The sequence below is a fragment of the Micropterus salmoides genome, unplaced genomic scaffold (genome assembly GCF_014851395.1).
Source record: "Micropterus salmoides isolate LMB-PRFRI ecotype aquatic unplaced genomic scaffold, ASM1485139v1 Ms_hic_scaffold_16, whole genome shotgun sequence".
NCBI lineage: Eukaryota > Metazoa > Chordata > Actinopteri > Centrarchiformes > Centrarchidae > Micropterus > Micropterus salmoides.
In genome coordinates, this window is record NW_024040707.1 from 25813256 (window position 1) to 25831753 (window position 18498).

Consider the following 18498-nt stretch of genomic DNA (forward strand, 5'->3'; position numbering starts at 1 on the left):
ACACCTCTACCATGTATTCAAATGTCAGCTATCATGCTCAGTGCATCCTCTTGGGCGGAGGCTGGCAGGCAGCACAGGGGAGGCGTGGGTGGTTCAGCCCCAAGGCCACAACAGCAGCTTGGCAATAACACACCAGAGAAAGCTCCCTGCTCTCCAGCTTTAATCCTTAATCAACACTCAGGATTAGAAACCAAGTTTCCTCTGAAACCCAGACCGCAATGATGGACAGAGGGAGGATGAAATGAAATGAATGAGATTGGGAAAAAAACTAGAAAAAAAACTAGAAAGGTAGAAAGGAAGAGTTTAAACATTGGTGAAGGATAAACCAGGATAAAAACCGAGGGATAAAGAGAAAGAATTGGTGTTTAGCAGCTATTCACAGCTGCAGATGACCTGACATCGCCTGGTGTGGGTGCAGGCACAATGAGCCTTTTACTCTGGCTACCAGGCCTCAGTTTGTAACTATATTCAAACTTCAGGGGGAAATGAATTCCTCATTTATCAGGGTGAAGATCCACAGATATAAAATGTAATTATGGGGGATTACAGCTCACGTAGGCAACAGACTACATACAAATCTACTGACAGGTGTACATAACATTCACTGACCTGCTCAGTCTGTGATGCTTTATGCCAAAAAGAATAACTCAATAAGATTCCTGTTTCTGTTTTCCTTGTCTAAACCTATATAAAGAAATGGCAACTGGGATGACAACATGTAAATTTTTAGTATGATGTAATGATGTTAACAGTGTTCACCAGTGTTAGTTTAGCATCTTTAGCATTTAACATGCTAACATGAATGTCTTTTCAAGGTTTAATGGCAATACATTCAACAGTTGAGTTGAGATATTTCAGTCTGGACTAAAGTGGTGACTGAGAGATGGACATTGCTGTTCCTGAAGGCACACTGCTAGCATGGCTAAAAAGACTTGCAACTCAGCTTTTTACTTTAATAGTGACTTCAGTGACCTCCCTTAGACTTTAACTACGTATATGATTTGAAATGTTGAAAGGAAAACCTTCCCAAACCCAAAGAAGAAAAAAAAAAACATCTGCAATGCATTTGGCACCTCAGATTATCCCATTAAGACTGTGGACAACAAGAATACCACTTACTTTTCAGATTACAATATTTTATACCCTTCCTCTCCAGTGAATGTGTATTTCCAAATTTGTGGTAAACTTTAGGTGAAAGTGTTTATTTGTGGGTTAAGAAAATTATTTTACTACTACTAGATAGTGGTTCTCACAGAGATGTTACAAACATATGATGATTGTATTGAATATGATGTATTTCTGCAAAATAACCTCCAACAGTATACAAAGTAGTTAAAATGATATTAACTGTAAACACCTACAGCAGTAAAATGCAACATATACATTAACGCTGCAGTGATATTAAGGCAGAAACATAAGATATAATAGTAAAACACTGGCAGGAACTATTTTAATGCATAATAAGTACTTTTATTTTTGATACTTTAAGTACATTTCGCTGATAATACTTAGATACTTACACACTACTACATGACAAACGTTTGCTAGTTTCCTCTGGTTTCTACATCCCATCATCACACCACAACTGTTTTGCATAATATCTTGAACAAAACTTCAGACATGATGTTATTTGTATTTCCGAGAAAACTTTCACTGAAGATTTTTCACCCAATATGTAAAAGAGTTGTGTGGTAAATTTGTTACGGTCAGAAATATAAGAGCTAGACCATATACAGTAGGAACTACAGAAGCAACATTCAAAAACGGAAATTTTCTTAAGCATCATAAGACATGCATTCAACAAGAGTGTGCGTTATATCATTCAAAATAAACAAAATATCTGTTTAGACCACAACACAACACATAATTTAACCTGATAGATTCGCATACTGTAAAAGTCAAAGCGCAATAGTACACTTACAGTGGCACAGTCGATCACATTTTAATTAACAGAGAGATGCGAATGGCAGGGACAGGCTATTTAGTCCACTGACCATTGAGCAAGTACTGTACCTAATGGACTCTAATGGCATTAGAGAGACATGATAGAAACAGCAGAAATCAATATAACAGCATCAGGATTGCACAGTTTTTTACACACAGGATAATAAAAAGTGTATGCTTCCGAAAAAAGAAAAGAAGGAATAATAACAACAAACTCATATTTTCACTATGTATCGGCTGATCCTGCCATTAATTTTTTTTTTATGTATTTACACAAAATGGACACAATGATTATGACAAAAGTATAGGTTCTTTAACTGACACTTATCGCCTCCTTCCATCCGGCTTACCACAAGCTGTCACAGCTGTGAGTGGAAAGTTAATACTTGCAAAATATGTGCATTCTGAAAATGAAAAAGAGGAAACGGAACATGTTTTTCTCTATTTTTCTCTTTGTTGGTCACTTACAACAGGGTGGGGGGTTGCTCTGTGGCAGAAATAGCCAGGCAGTGACAGCAATGCCAGGAAAGTGAAATAATTATGTTATATGAAAATACAATGTTGCGGGATACTGCAAAGGAAGATTACAGTTTTAGGCATTGGCAGGTAAAACACAAACACTGTTTGGTTTGCTTTGTTTGTCTGTTAAGACAAGGTAAAGAAAAGGTCTTCACAATTTTTCATTTGATTGGATGGTTATTTAAGGTTTCAGAAAGGGGGAGTGGCTACGCTGGTACTGTGTCTGCAGAGGGATGACACTAGCAATGGTACTGAATTGGCAATAGTTGTGGTGATTTTGAGTTTTGACAAATCAACAGCTGAGAGGAGAATGAACATAGGTCACACCATTATTTGAATCTGATCATTTATTTAACTACGTAACTAAATTTTCTATGACAAAGCCTCCATTTATTGCACTTGTCATCAGTTGGTCATATTCAGGGTGGCTGCCTGAGTTGTACCTTGTGAAAATGGGCTGCTATGTGTTGCAAAAATGTGTGACTTGACTGTGACTCAGTTCTAACTGCCTAAGTGCTAAACAAAAAGTAAATGTGTGTTTACATGCACGCTGATATTCACCAAGTGAAGGTTCAGGTTTTATTTGAGTACTGGCATTTGAAAATGTTTTATTCAGTTTTTATAATTGTTATTTTGGATTTAGCGACTCCATGGAAATTAAATATATGTTGTTTACTAATCCCAACAATCAATAGAATATGATGTTTACATGACATAAAGCACTGGTCACATGTTCCTTCTTATATACTGACTTAATGGAATATTACTGTTCATGTAAAAAAACATGAAAAGAGAAGTTGCAGAATTATCAGCCTCTGAAAATCTTCCTCCCCAGTGTAAGAACCACTAGAGCCGAACAAGAGATTACCTTTGGGACAACTAAAATATAGCAGATCTAAACATAAATGCCTAAAAATATTAACTTCTCTGGAGCGAGAGGCTTGTATTAACAAAAAAGTTTTTAGGAACTACAATAACAGCCTTATCTTATCTGAATTGCCATGCATTTTAAATGATCCGTGTGTAGCATTTAAACAGCAACCGATATAGCAGACGGCTAGATTTTGAAAATATCCAACTGAAAAATATTCCAGCCCTTCCTCAGACCTCCATCCAAAGCCACTCCCCCAAACACATTTTTATGCACAGAACAGGTCCAAATGAAATGTGGCAGCAGCCACAGATACCGTTTTTCATTTTTGTGTCGGAGCATTTGATTTATTGATTGCTGTCAAAATGTAAAGACAATTTCAACAAATAAAACAAAAATGCTTCTGAAATAAATTGCCTACCCAAGCTAAATAGAGGAAGATACCACACATTACATGCAATGCAGATGTCAATAGAGACTCTCAATGATGGCCTTGTTTGCTTGCTGTAATCGACTACCATCTCAAAATAAATGTTGTCACTGTTTATTGATATTGATGGAAATTAAGATAAGGCTATAACTGTGCTATAACTGTCTTAAAAACGTTTTTGTAGATACAAGCCTCTTGCTCCAGAGAAATTATTATTTTAGGCGTTTATTTTTTGTTTTGCTATATTTTAGTTGTCCCAATGGTAATCTCTAGTTCAGCTCAAGTGGTTCTTACACTGGGTAGAATTTGAATTTGGTAGAATTGAAAATTGGGATTAGTAAACAACACACGAGGTGATGGTGTAAATGTTGCATTTACAGCTTGTTTTACTGCAATCACTTGATGCAGGTTTAATTGAGATTACCAAGTCAATGTTTTATCATGCTCTTTAGCTCGGGCTCTTCTTCTCAGATATCACTGTGATCTTGATCTTCCTCTCCTGCTGGATGTCTGTGAGGAAAAAAGGACATTGTTCCAAACAGTTCCTTTTGGTGAGGTAGTAAAAGTGCCCAGAAAAAGAGAGATTTTGTGATTGGTTACTTTTGTACATGTATAAATAAAGTCTGAACAGAAAGAAGTAGTTAGACAAACAATAGCTGAGACCACATCAGTTGAGCAGAAGTAATTTCCAAGACCAGGTCCTTTTAAAATAATTATACAATTCAACATTCACCTGATTTAAGGAACTTGAAAGAACTGGTTGAACTTAAGAGTTGAGATCAAATAATCATAACATTCATCTGGAGAAGGAGAATACCACCCTTGTATCTATATGCTAAATATAAATTCAACATTCACGTCACATGGGATGGATGGTTGGGATGAGAAAGATGCATAACAAATTTCCAACTTGCAAGTGTCAATGTCAAGATTACAGAGTTGGTTGAGGGTTAAAATTACATTACACTTATTCGTTTAGCTGATACTTTTAGTCAAAGTAACTTACATTTGCTATACATGCCAGAGGTATACATGTCACACCTCTGGAGCAACTAGGGGTCTTGCTAAGGGACACATTGGTGGATGTGTCACAGTGGGAAATTGAACGCTGCTCTCTCCCACCAAAGGCATGTGTGTTAGCCACTGCCCCATCCTCATCCCACATTGTGAATTTACAATATAGCACCATATTCATTGAATTTGGGTTTAATTACTTTGAACAACGGATTGTGGCCAATGTGAGGCAGCCATACATGGTTTTCAGGAGCTTTAAGGAAAGTTTTTCAGTCATAATTACGACTTGGATGTTGACGTGAAAACTATTTACAACTCAGAAACCGAAAATTACGATAACTTTAATATGACATTAAGGCAGCATAAGTAATAGCCAGGAGACGGTTAGCTTAGCTTAGCATAAACACTAGAAACAGGTGGAAACAGCTAACCTGCCACTGTCCAAAGATAACACAATATGCCTACCAGCACCTGTAAAGTCTATCAATGGACACATTTGTGGTTTTTAGAGTTTAGGTTACGTGCAGGACTATATTTGGCTGGGTGCAGTGACTTCCTGGAGCGCAAAATCTCCTGTAAAACCAAAACTAAAGCAAGGCTAGCAGCTTGCCAGTTTTTATGGAACGCTAAGCTAACCAGCTGCTGGCTGTGGCTTCATTTTCACAGATTTTACTATCTAAATCTCTGCAAGAAAGCAAACAAACAAACATATTTTTTTTTTCCAAAATGTTGAACTATCCCTTTAATATCATGTGTGTCCACAGAACCGAAGTGAAATGAATGTGGATTATTCACATTAATTCATAAAGCTTTGGAAATGTGATTTGATTTGAAGACCATACTCAAGAGGGAAAGAAAGAAAGGAAGAAGGGAAGAAAGACAAAATTAGGACTAGGACTAGACCATGTGAAGTGATACCTACTGTTTATGTCCGAGTCTCTGTCAGTTTCTGTCTCCACAGATGCCCTCTTCCTCTTGCAGCCCTGGACGCTTTCTTGTCCTGACACACTCACATCCTTGTCCTGCTCGTCAGAGTTGCTTTCTGGCTCAGCTGCTGGTGACGATGACTGTGATGAGGAAGCACAAAAGCAAGAAACCTTTACTTCTAGCGGAAATAACCTAGAAAGAGCTGATATTTTCACATGAAAACCGTGAAATCGAATGAGAAAATAATATATGCCAACACATCCTCTACTGTATGTGCATTGTTGGATTGACTTGCCTTACCTTGCCATTTGATGGTAAGGATTCATGCATCTTCAGAGCAGAATTCAGAGTCTCCAGCACTACTACTGTTACAAAAACATAAATCGAGTAAGTATTATTCACCTGCGCACAGTAAATATACGTACACAAACAGATACACATGAATCCAAGCTCCTTACCTGGACGTAATGATATAGTGAGGACAGGCACCTTCTTCCTGTTGTTTTGGTCTGTCTTTCCATTCACCTCCTCTTTCTGCTCCTGCTCTTTGACCTCTTTTACCTGCTGTGACAAGACCATCATACCATGACTCCTGTTTGACCCCTCTTCACCTGAGCCCCCATGTCTTTTAATGTTGTTGCTAAAAGGCCTAAAATTACCTTGTGGTTGTGGTCACTGGTAGGCTCTTCTACTTGTTGCGTAGAGGAGGATGAGGGAGAGACGACAGGAGTAGGTGATGATACTGGTCCGTGTGCAGGTGGATTTGTCTTCACATCCTTGTCAGGGCTCTTCTGTGCTCTCTCGTCACCTTGTAAGGCTATGGGCGAATCATCTCTTGGTGTTTGGCTGGGTTTGGACTTTCCTCGTTCCGATAGGTCCAGAGGGACCTCGCAAGTCTCTCTAAACACGTCCCCAGTAACACTCTTCTCCTTGGATGGTGGGAGTTCTTTTTTCTCCTGGGACTTAGTTTGACTCTCCACATGCTCTGACAGACTCCTCAACCTGAATAACACAGTTGGCTCTCTGGCAGGAGGCTGGTGGGTGCTCTGCTTGTGCCAGGAAGACCCAAAAACCTGCCTTCCGGGACTGGCATGTTGGCTAGTTGGGACAAGGTTGGGAAAGTGTGGCGGGTTTGGTGGCACCGCCATGCTGGTGCCTGCAGCCCAGTCGGGAGATTCAGATAAGGGCCAGGGGAGAGTGACAGGGCTGCTCATGATAGGTTGAGGACGGCAGGGGACAGTAGGGTGGAGCACATGTCTGTTATGGTTCACTTCTTGAGGAGAGACAGAGGATCGCTGGTTCAGTCCTTCAATACTCTGAGCTCTATGTTTTGAGAAACAGAAACCAGACAGAAAAGAGAGCTTAAAAAAGGTTATTAGGCCACAGTGTTGGACAGTAGCGCCACATTACAGTAATGTGTTTAATGTGACAGATTGAAGCTGAATGCTGAGTTTTGACAATTATTTCAGATTTGCTGTTTAAACTTTGGCACCCTGTCTCTGATTTGACTTTTACTTACACATGTTCATATAGTGACACAACAGCCATTTTTTTGCTATTTTCTTATATCCCTCTGTCTCACCTCCTCTCTCCAACACGTGCTACACTATGCTCTGTCTTCCAGGATGGTGATGCTTGAGCCGAGAGTGAAAGTTGCCTGTATGACTCCTGTGAGAGTGGAAAAGGGGAGAAAGCAAAATTGCGACCACATGTAGTTTAAGGTTTTGGGGAAAAAATACAGTTTTCTTTTAGAGAGTCAGAGTAGAAGATCGCACACTCTAGTCTGTGTACACTAAATATGACACTACAGCCAGAAGAGGGTTAAGCATAAAGACTGGAAACAAGTGAACTGGTTTTGTCCAAAGGAACTTAAATAGTTTTTACACTTCTTAAAGATTAAACAAAAATGAGATATAATGTGTCAGTTAGTGATAGTAGGCAGATGTTTTTTTGTAACCTTTGGACAGAGCCAGGCTAGCTTTTTCCCAGTTTCCACTTTATGATACCCTGTCTCCTGACTACAGCTTCATATTGAACACACAGAAATGAGCGTGGCGTCAATCTTCTTATCTAACTGTCAGCAAGAAAGAGTATTTCCCAAAACTATTTCTTTCACATGAACATGCACCAGAGTAAAACTGCATGTAAATGTTTATGCAAATGAGAGTGATCTGATTTAGAAACTTACAAAGTGACTTCTGTTCATCCCTCTCAATTGTCTTTGTTCAGCTTCTGTTTGATCAGAAACATAAAAACTGCACTGAACTTAGGCAAGGATGAGAGCATAATAATCAACAAACAAACAAGCAAAAACTTTTACTCTTCCCAGCTCATTCTCATCCTTCATCCTCACCTTCAGCTCTTTGGTCTGCCTCAGATTTTACTTCAACAGTGCCATCTGCTGGCTGGTGGCTGGCCCTGTTGGTTGCTGCAGTGACCAGGGCCACAGGTCCAGAAGAATGGGAAAGGTCAGTGGTGCTGTTTGGTTTGACGTCTGTGGTGGTGTTTCTTTTGAAGGAGTGTTCACTGTGACCTCTGCTAAGAATGATCATTAAAAGTAAGAAAAAGGAGGTATCCTCCAGGTAGCTAGATAGATATAGAAGTTATCCTAAAACATTCATCAAACACTGTATACTCACTTGAGTGTTGCTCTTATATTCCTGATCTCATCTCTTAGTCTCTTGTTTTCCTTTTTCAGGTTGTTCATCTCTCCTGCTACAAAACAGACCACAAGCTATAGCTGTAACACAGTTGTCTTTAGCAAACAACAAATGCCACAAGGGAAAGAAGAGATGGGACATTAAATTAAAACCTAAATGTGTTAGTAAGGATGGAAGACTGACAAAGACAGACATAAACAGAATACCCAGTAGAGAGATGTGCTGGAGGCTCTGTATCTGTGAGGCCTCAAATTCCTGTTGTCTTCTCTTGGCTACCTCCTGAGTTACTGTACATCTGTCGCACAGCCCCGCCCTCAGCCTACACAAGCAGCACAAAAACATACAACATCAGAAACACACCTGATAACTAGACTGATCTGTAAACACTGCAACATTCACAATCTTAATGTTCAGCTTCAAAATGCATCACCCACTGTAGTTAAACACAACTGTACAATCCATTAGTCTTCTATTCTTTTCATACGTTTCAGCTTTCCGCATTGTCCAATAATTGCCACTTTTGGCCACTGAATAATGTAAGCTTGAGCTTTAATTCCCAAGTCATCTCCTTGGGGAGCACACTGACGTGGTCCTCAGGAGACGTTATGACACATTGTCAACATTTTAAGTAGTTATTGTATCGGAGCATAATTCATTAAAGCCCCCATGTGTAGAATGTTGATGTTATCTGAACATCTTTAAAATTATTTTGATGACTCTGTTAATCAGATTAAAAAGAGTAAGGTCTAGACCTGCTCTATATGACACGTGCGATGAGATATCGTTTGTTATGAATTGGCGCTATATAAATAAAATTGAATTGAATTGAATTGACTTTTTTTTTTTTTTTTTTAAATGTAGCAATCTTGATTTATGGCATTGCCACAGTGTCTTTTTTGATACAAAATGACAAGAAGTCACCAAAGTCTGACTAGTTCAAATTCTTCACTGGGTATGCAGTATGTAAAGAATGTGACATGGCATTACTGCAAGATGCAAGATATGCATATCGTTTACCTTAAACACACACACACACACACACACACACACACACACACACACACACACATCAAAATCTTAATGCAAAACAACAGCAGGATGTACACCAATACCTGTTTTCCAGTGTCTTGATGTTTTCTGTGAGTAATCTCTGCTGTTCTTTCATCTGCTGGTTTTTGGTGAACAGTTCCTCCATTCGCTTTGTGTCACTTTTTACATGCACACACACCAAACAAGAATTAGGCTACTGTCAAAACATGATGCCACTCAGATTGCAGTGCAGTCTTTCTACGATCAGTGAGATACAGAATAACATGTCTGGAACGATAATTTCTAAAGAACAGGCAGTGTATCAGGCACAGATGGTTTCCACTCACTACAAAAGGCTGCTTCAGATGTATTTCCTTTTAGTTTCAAGGCTGTTGCTACATTTCCATATCAGCCTCCACTATTACACTCCTCTTTACCAGCAGTGGAAGAGGTAATCAATTAATTTATGTAAGTGAAACTATCAATTACACTCTATAAAAAACTCCTGCATTCAGAATGCTACTTAAATAAATATACACTAGTATTTATTTATTTTGTTTTTTAAATGAGAAAGGAGAAAAAGTAGTCATTATGCAGAATGGCCCCTGTCAGTGTTAAATCACTGTATTATCGGATCATTATTATTTATGCTTGAGCATGTAAGCTGTACTTTAATTTTGTTGTTGGTTATTGCTCTATAACAACGCATTCTGTTTTATAAACTGATTATATATTTTGTATGAAAAGTACAACTTACTATGGCCACTACTGAAAGTAAGGTTCAAGTACCTCAAAATTTTACTTAAGTATAGTACTTGAGTCAAGGCACTTACTTTCCTCAAGACATTCTATAAGCAAAGTAAAGCCCATGCTGAAAACAAACAAATACAAAACCCAAGAACAAGGCATTATGAGTTACCACAGCCATTATGAGACATTCAGAACTTCTATTTAGCATGACTGAGGTGAATATTACACTGCAACAGAGCTCTTTTAATACATCGCCGGTTGTACTTTGTGTTTTATTGTTACTTGGGAAAATGAAAAGGGAGAAGATAGTGAACATAATCAGTAGTGGCCCTATACTTGCTAAACATCAGCATGTGAGAATTGTCATTGTAAGGATGTTATGGGCATGTTAGCATGTTGACTTCAGCTTTTAGCTCAAAGTACCACAAAGCCTCACACAACGGTAATGATAATGTCACCTGGCTTATGTCCCCTTGGGGAAAATAAATAAATGCAATAACACTTAAATATTAAAAACACAGTATTGGTCAGGCTTGTATTAGTACATATAATTAGCAACTGTTGTGCTGAAGATGAAAATATAGTGTTATCTGGGATTGGATATTTTGACTGACGGATATGACACCATATATTTAGATCGTCCCTCTTATTATTAATCAGATATTGAGACAGATTTAGCGGAACAATGTCAAATACTTTCTTGAATTATCTTCCAGTTGTAGAGAACCTAACATGATCCCACTTCTCTGTAAATTGTTTTTCACGAGTTTGAAGGAGAAACGAAACAAAATTTGGGTGACTCAGTGTCAGACTGAATAACTTGTTACAACATGAGCTTACTTACAAGCTAAACATGACATAGACCAACTCAAGGCCAGGTGCAGGACGTGCATGCCTGCCTGCCTGGTCCACAAAGACTTCAGAGCAAATGAGCATGGTTCCCATAGTTTTGTATCGCTAAACTTGAATATCTTGTCAGTGTTATCTAAACATGATCGTCTAGAGACAATGGTGAAGAACCCACTCACCAGCCTTTTTTGTTGGATAGCTCTTGCATTTTCATCTGCCAACCTGGACGTCAAAAACACAACACACTTGGTTATGAGGACTCAATTCTCTGGAATACTCTTTATATAAAAGCTGCTTTACAACTCTCTTTTTTCTGTTGCCACTGGCTGCTGTTTTCATGATTTCCACTTACCCTCCACTTCTCGCTCATGGACCTCCCGTAGTTTCAGGAGTAGGTTGTTGAAGCACTCCATTGCTATTACAATCACCTTTGACCTTGAGTCAGACTATAAAACAAAAGAGAGATGCAGAAAGATAGAGGTGTTTTCATTTTTGATTGATAGAATGAAATTGTATTGAATGCATTAAAGCCGAATTTTCCATTTAGATGTATTTAACTTGGCTTTAACTAAATAATAAAACTTAAAACTACAAATGGGATGGAAACATAGTAAATCAGTCAGAGTAATTAATTGATTGGGCTTTATAGCCTGAGGACTGTGTTGTCCATCTGAGGACGTACAGCACTGCACACGTTGGTGACATTGTACTTTCATAAGCTGTTCCTGTTACACAAATATGGGAGCAAATTTCGTTGTTATATTGAGGGTGATTAAAACCAGCTAGACTGGTCCTACCAAGTCTAGGAGTGCAGTCTGCAGTTTGAGTTTCAAGTACATGAAACACAGCTTTTACAGCTTGCACATGTGTGTGTGTGTACTCATATATGTGCATAACATTGATCAATTTAAAACTGTGTATCAGCTCTACCAAACTAACATAATAGGAACATTTCTGGATTTAAAGTCTAAAGTGCTCTAGAGAGTCACTTTAAGTGCAGACAGGTGACGTTTTTGGTGCAAACTGAAATCCTTAATGTGGGTCACCTCTGCTGTCTGTGTCACGTACATACACACATGATCACTTATAAGCGCAAATACATGCACTGAACACTATTTAGCATTTTGATCAGCGTGGATGAGGCTCTCTCGACATGTCAGGATATGTCAGGCAAGTGGCTGTTCAGATCACCTCAGCAGAGCAAGAAAAGACCTGTCTGCCTTTATGTGCCTGCTCTGCTGTCTCCAGATTATTATTCACACACACACACACACACACACACACACACACACAGGCACACACAAAGCTGTCATTGTGTAGTTAAATATATTTCCAGTAAAACCATTCCTATCACTACTGACACTAATGTATCACACTTTTCCCACATACTGAACCATTACCAAGTTCAGCTATAGAGGGGTACAGGCCATGTAGTTAACAGCCTGGCTGCATGTCTCACTGCTGCAGCTTTAATGTAATCCTTTCTCAAACACCCCCATTCGAAGGGAGTTTGTTGTTTGATCAAAACCAGACTAGAGTTGTGAGAGGACGTTTTGATGTCCAGACCTCACTGACCGCTGTCACACAATATCAGCTGATGCTGTTCTGAACAAACAGAGCAGCCAACGGAAGCTATTGTCCAAGCTGCTTTGCTTTCAGCACTTCTCATTGTCAGCTTGTCTGACTGATAAAATGACCATCATTGGAGAGTGATGTTGAGTAAACTATCTTGTCACTTGTTTATTTTAACTGTGGCAACCACAGAAAAATGTGTATTGAGAGAATATGGCTTTTATGCAGGTAACAATTAATGCAACAGACACCATTCAAACCTTCAGTCTATTAAACTTATGAGCTCCGCCCTACACACACACACACACACACACACACACACACACACACACACACACACACACACACACAAGCTTATAAATGCAATAAATGCATCTCTTGTCTCTAATGTCCTCAGTATGAACCCTGAGCATACATAAAAGTGCTTTGCAAGTTGTTCTATTGCATATTGTGTTTGCTTAATTAAAGGCCTCCATGTATTGACAAGCAGCTTTAAATGTATTCATATAGACTTCATGCTGTACAGTAAAGGTAGGCCTAGGTACTTTTTATAAAAAGAATATGAAGACGTGTGGTTACTGACCCTAAAACTCCCATGCAAACCCACACACATATACTCTCATAATGACAATGAAAGAAGCCCTGATTAGCCCATGATCAGTTCCTGTATGTCAGCTCGGTCCTTTGCCGCACATAACTGCACTTACTCTACTCACCTGTCAGCCAATCTATTCTGGCCCTCAGGCAATAACTCAGACCTTAATCAATGGTAACTCACCTCATACAGCCGAGGTCTCGTTCAGCCGTTCCCTACGGGGCACAGTTTTTGCTCGCTCAGGCTTCAGAGATGGACAGAGTGATACAGAGACAGAGGGAGTGAAAGCGTGATATTGAAGAGAAAGAAAGAAGAATAAGGTGAGGGAGAACGCCCCACACCCTCCTCCTCTCATCTCTCCACCCCAGAAAACCGGTCGGAGCGGTCGTCCCCTTAAGGAACACAAACACTAAAGCCTGGGCAAGTTCTCCCTTGATATTCCTGTTCTGCTGAAATCCCACATAACCGGCTAAACCGGTCCCATAAAACCCTGTGGGGATAGAGGGACAAAACCAACTGGAAAACAGAAATGTCCAATGCAGGAGCCTGCGATTGTACATTAAAATCAGATGTTACATAGACAGAGTTAAAATGATTTTCATCTCATTGAATTATATTAATAAATAGACCTACAATACTGCCACGATATAACATATTTAATAGCCTAGTATGAAAGACTTGCTGTGACCCAAACCTTAGCCTAGCCACTTAACAAAACTTAACATGAACTGTATGGAGGCTTGACAAAGAGGTTGGGAGTGTAAATAAGTCATATTTACACATTTAGACAGCCATGTGTGTGAAACAAGCCACAAAGCAGCAACAGGGTGCGGTGACATGACATGACATTTTAGTGGTATGTAAATTGATTAGAAAGAGCAGACACTAGCAATGGCACTGTTGTTCTTTGAAACAAGGCATCATATACGTGAAAAACCCCATTTCCTGATTCCTGAACCAGATTCCTTATAACCGGCATGACTGAGGCAGCATCTCCATCGTCATCCTCTGTCTCCTCCTTCCAACAACCACTCCCTGCTGCCACATGTGCCATATATATCCACACCCATGAGAGGATTAACAATATGAAGAAATGATTATGTGTTTTTATTGTCGGTGTTTACGGATGTACACAGAAGAAACTTTAGGAGTAAGGAGCCATATGGAGAGAGCCCCCTGTCCCAACCACCTTACTTGTTGGAAAGTCAATCAAATGACTATGCATAAACACAAAACGACTATAAAGACATGAAGAATGACTATGCCAAACACAACTACAAAACGACAGCAGCCCATTATTTCATTTGAAACAAGCCATGCCAGCACTTACAGATAAATATCCTTGTTTATTGTGGGCAAGCTTATTTATTATTTTAAAAGTCATTAGTGCTGCCTTAAAGTTCAGTCTAATGTGGATGGGGAGCCAGTGAATGCCCTTACATACTAGTGTAATGTTCATTTTCATCCACAAGGGGGCCCAGTTGAACCTTGAAGCAGGGAGGATCAACATGGGTCTGGTGAGAGAAGAATATATTTGAGGCCTTTTAGTTGATGATGAGCCCAAACTTTCCCATACTCTGCTGTCTCTCCCCTGATTGGAAGTCACATGTAGAAGACTGAAGCAATTTGTGTTGTTTTGGGAAATTGAGCAGCCAACCATGAGTTGAGTGTGCGCAGGGTGATCCAGAGGTGAAAAGTCAAGCCCGCAATTTATTGCTGTCAGGTTTTCCTCTACTGTTGAGACAATCCACACCTTACTTCTCAGTAGTCAAGCTGAACATGTTTAAAGTCTGACAAAATCACAAAAAGCTGTCTAAAAAGGTCTAAGAAATTCCCCTCAGAAATATATGGAGATGTAGTGGTTGATTGTGTTACTGCTAGTGCACAGTTCAGTTTCCAAGTACATGGAAAGTGCAATATTTATTTTCCATCCAGTTTTAGGTTGTGAAGTCATGAACTGATAGGGGAGAGGCGCTGGTCCACTGTTTAAGACGGCCAATCCATGAGCAACATGAGCAACATGAACAAACAGAAAGCTACAACTACACAATCCTATCAGAATATGTGTGTGTTTTACAGGGTGAGTCTGTCTCAAGGGCTTTTGGGTATAATAACACAGACCTTAGCCAAGTCTGTGAGTGTATGAATGTGGGTGTAAGTGTGTTTGCTTGTCTGGGTTGAGGTAGTCAGTTAAATATGTTCATGGAAAAACTTGGTTTTTATTGTTAGTGAGACTTATAACAATTTAATTCAATTGCTTTATTGGCATGAATGTATAACAACAATATTGCCAAAGCATCATACAAACTACTTAGGAACAAACAACTCTGCAAATTTAAGTGAAAACATTTCAGGAATGGGCACATTGGCTGCCATGAAGCTTTGATTTTTCACATGACATTTTTTATAATAAGTCAGGATGTCCAGTTATCAGAAAACATAACAACATTACTCGACATAAGATTATTGCTATTCTTCTTTGTAATGACAAAACTTCACACAGACAGTACCTGTACACCTGACTACTGGTGCTCTGTACAGACAATAATGTTCCCCAGAGAATGAATTTCAGTGACTTTGGTGATCCTTTGACTTTTAATCTAGCACCATCATCAGGTCAAATTTACATTTGTACTTTGGTTTAAGACCAAATACCTGAAAAAATAATCAGCATTCGTAGTACTTAGTACTTAGTGTTTAGTACTTGTTACCAACAACACAACATACCAAGCATGTTAACCATGCTATCTAAAGGACTAAAACCTAAAGAAAATAACAGTTGAAACTTTAGAGCTTAAAATAAGTGTCGGCCTATCTAGCTAAACGTACCCCAAACAAGATTAAATTGCTATTCAAAACAAGGCAAGTTGTACTTCCATCCATCCATCCATCGTTAACCACTTATCCTGCATACAGGGTCGCGGGGGGCTGGAGCCAATCCCAGCTGACATCGGGTGAAAGGCAGGGCACACCCTGGACGGGTCGCCAGTCCATCGCAGGGCCAAGTTGTATTTACTTGAATTAAATCAAACAGCCTTGCATAGTCAGACACTCAGAGTAAATTTTTAATCTAAAGGTTACCTAATTTACTTAGAAATAGTGTTTTTGCAGTGTATAAGAACAAAAGCAAGACATTCTGGACATTGACAAAAAACATTACAATGCATACAGTGTCATTAGCTCAGCTGAAATCAAACAGCTATCCACAAATCCATCATTAAGTTTCTATGTCTAACTACCAGTAAATTCCAGGACTAGTGATTTACTTAAAACTGCATTTGCCAGGGGAGGTTTTTAACATCTTTCAGCTCATTGTTTCGGTTATACAGCCTGCAACTTTGATGTTGATTCACTTTTGTCAGTGCAGGCAGCTGTTTTCAGTAAAAAAAAAAGTTCTGGTAAACCAAATGTGCCTGCTGCCTGCTCAGTATCAAGCAGAAAAGTTACAAAGTAAGAAACTTGCTAATTTCTCAGGAGTTGGTTGTAGTAGTTAGTTGGAAAATAAATATTAGAAAAGGTCAGTGTTGTGTGTCTGCAGCCACCAATATTTGTTAATATAGGACTTTGTTTTAGTTTTATATGCTACATGAAGAAATATTGCGTGTGTGTGTCAAAGTAAATAGTAGTTTGCGTAAATCCCACCCTAGTACACCCTCACGTTAAGCTAAATTTGGACTTATGAACAGCTGGTGCGATGGCTCCTACAAAACGAGCACTTCAGATTCAGGAATAATGTATGTTGCTGTAGAAAAATGTTATGACTATATGAGTATTTGCCAATGTTTTCACCTCAGTGTAAACCATTTCGAAGTTGCCATCGAAGCCCACCAACCAATTCCACAGCTCTTTTTTTGGGTCAGCTCAGGGTGCTATATGTTACAACACCCATGAACTGTAGGAATTTGAACCCATCCTTAGACTTGTTATGATGTTCATCCACTCTCTCTCACTTGTTCTTTCTCCCCCAACCCTCCTCCTCCTCTCCTCTCCTGCACCTCTTATTTATGATCATTACCTTGACCTGCACCAGCCATCACTAAAACACTCACAGGCTTGTAAATCACTGGCGTCTCTCTCTCTCTCTGCATTACATAAACAGCATGGAACAAATCTGTTGAAGAGGCGATAGGCCTGAGGGGCACTAATCAGATAGACATTGTCGCTGTTTCCCTTGGAATATTAAGAAAATGTTTGGATATTTTATTTGGTTTTATTACTTTAATTTATTAGCCTACTACTATTTCATGTTTGAGGAAAGGGACTATAAGAGCAATGCTTAAATTATCTGTAGTTTTTAGAGGAAACATTCCCAAAGGGAGAATGTGTCTTAGTAAAATCTTTAGTTAATGTATTGACTCTGGGCCCCAGACAATTGCTTGCTTGTTCTTACTCTGTAGGCCAAAGCTTAAATCACAGTTAAGCTTGAACAGAATGACAAGCAGGGCAGCAGCGTAAATCATACTCAAAGACTAAATAACTGTTAGCAGGTAGGACGTTCAGTGTCTCACTGAACAGGATGCATTACTGTTGATGGACACATTGTTCAGCTTACTACGATTGTATCCGTATTCTGCCGCTGCTCTGTGAAAACCATGTATCTCCAAAAATACCAACTTTCAATGAGTTAGAAAAAGGGCTTGTTTTCAGCTTTGTGACAATGCATTTTAAGATCTAAAAGGTTTTTAAACAGTTTTATTGTGGACATTGCAGTTTTGTGTACTGTTTACAAATGTGCTTAAGGAAATATCTAAGTTCTGCACACCAATAACTGGATGAAATTATATAATAATAATAACAACAATAACAATAATAATAATAATAAATATTTCTGCTAACATAAAGTTTTGCAATTGCCTCAGTTATTTCATTCTATAAAATTCTGTGTGACTAGATTAGTGATACTAATTATCACTAATCTAGTTAGTGATGTTGAAGCAAGAAATGTACATGGAAAGTGTCCATATATACCTAACAATCGTTAGACAAACACACGCACGCACACACCTAGCAGATAAGACATCAAAGCAGCAGGCAGATTTACAAGACATTGCAGAGGGTCTTTAAAAAATACTGCTGCATAAATGTTTATGCAGCTCTCTGCATGTCAGGCACTAGGGGGAGGACAGCATGGCAGAGCAGCGCAAGACCAGACACTTTGAAATTAATGGCTGCCTATGAATCTGATGGACCCTCTGCATTTCTGTGAGGGAGGCAGTGTAATAGCTCTAAATGGTCGACAGCATAAATCTGTCCTGCAAAGAGAGGCCCAGCAGCTTTGACGTGTTCACTCAATCGGAGTGGGCAAGTGTGGTGCACAGGGCTTGTGTGAGCCACACTC

General features: G+C 39.2%; 1 protein-coding gene across 4 annotated transcripts; it reads right to left on the reverse strand.

The window, feature by feature from the left end:
• Positions 1 to 1454: 1454 nt before the first annotated feature.
• On the reverse strand, positions 1455 to 13490 carry rbbp8l (retinoblastoma binding protein 8-like). 4 transcript variants are annotated; one of them, XM_038723097.1, is made up of 14 exons: positions 13344 to 13490; positions 11346 to 11439; positions 11173 to 11215; positions 9478 to 9573; positions 8572 to 8684; positions 8345 to 8420; positions 8059 to 8240; positions 7894 to 7937; positions 7288 to 7373; positions 6365 to 7028; positions 6164 to 6269; positions 6006 to 6070; positions 5701 to 5845; positions 1455 to 4274 (listed from the first exon to the last, which is right to left on the reverse strand). In XM_038723097.1, the coding sequence occupies exons 2-14, from the start codon at positions 11404 to 11406 to the stop codon at positions 4213 to 4215; spliced, it is 1743 nt and encodes a 580-aa protein (XP_038579025.1). In that variant the 5' UTR covers positions 11407 to 11439; positions 13344 to 13490; the 3' UTR covers positions 1455 to 4212. The 4 variants fall into 4 exon arrangements, with proteins under 4 accessions (XP_038579025.1, XP_038579026.1, XP_038579027.1 ...); XM_038723098.1 differs by having other exon boundaries at positions 6164 to 6266; positions 8059 to 8243; XM_038723099.1 differs by having other exon boundaries at positions 6006 to 6067; positions 8059 to 8243.
• Positions 13491 to 18498: the final 5008 nt, after the last annotated feature.

Excerpts from the sequence above, each read along its gene's own strand:
- rbbp8l (XM_038723096.1), bottom strand. The coding sequence starts at position 11,406 with ATGGAGTGCTTCAACAACCTACTCCTGAAACTACGGGAGGTCCATGAG. Across the intron at positions 7,938-8,058 it reads GGCAGACCAAAGAGCTGAAG|AAGCTGAACAAAGACAATTG; the intron begins GTGAGGATGAAG and ends CTGATCAAACAG. Across the intron at positions 7,029-7,287 it reads GCACGTGTTGGAGAGAGGAG|AGCTCAGAGTATTGAAGGAC; the intron begins GTGAGACAGAGG and ends CTCAAAACATAG.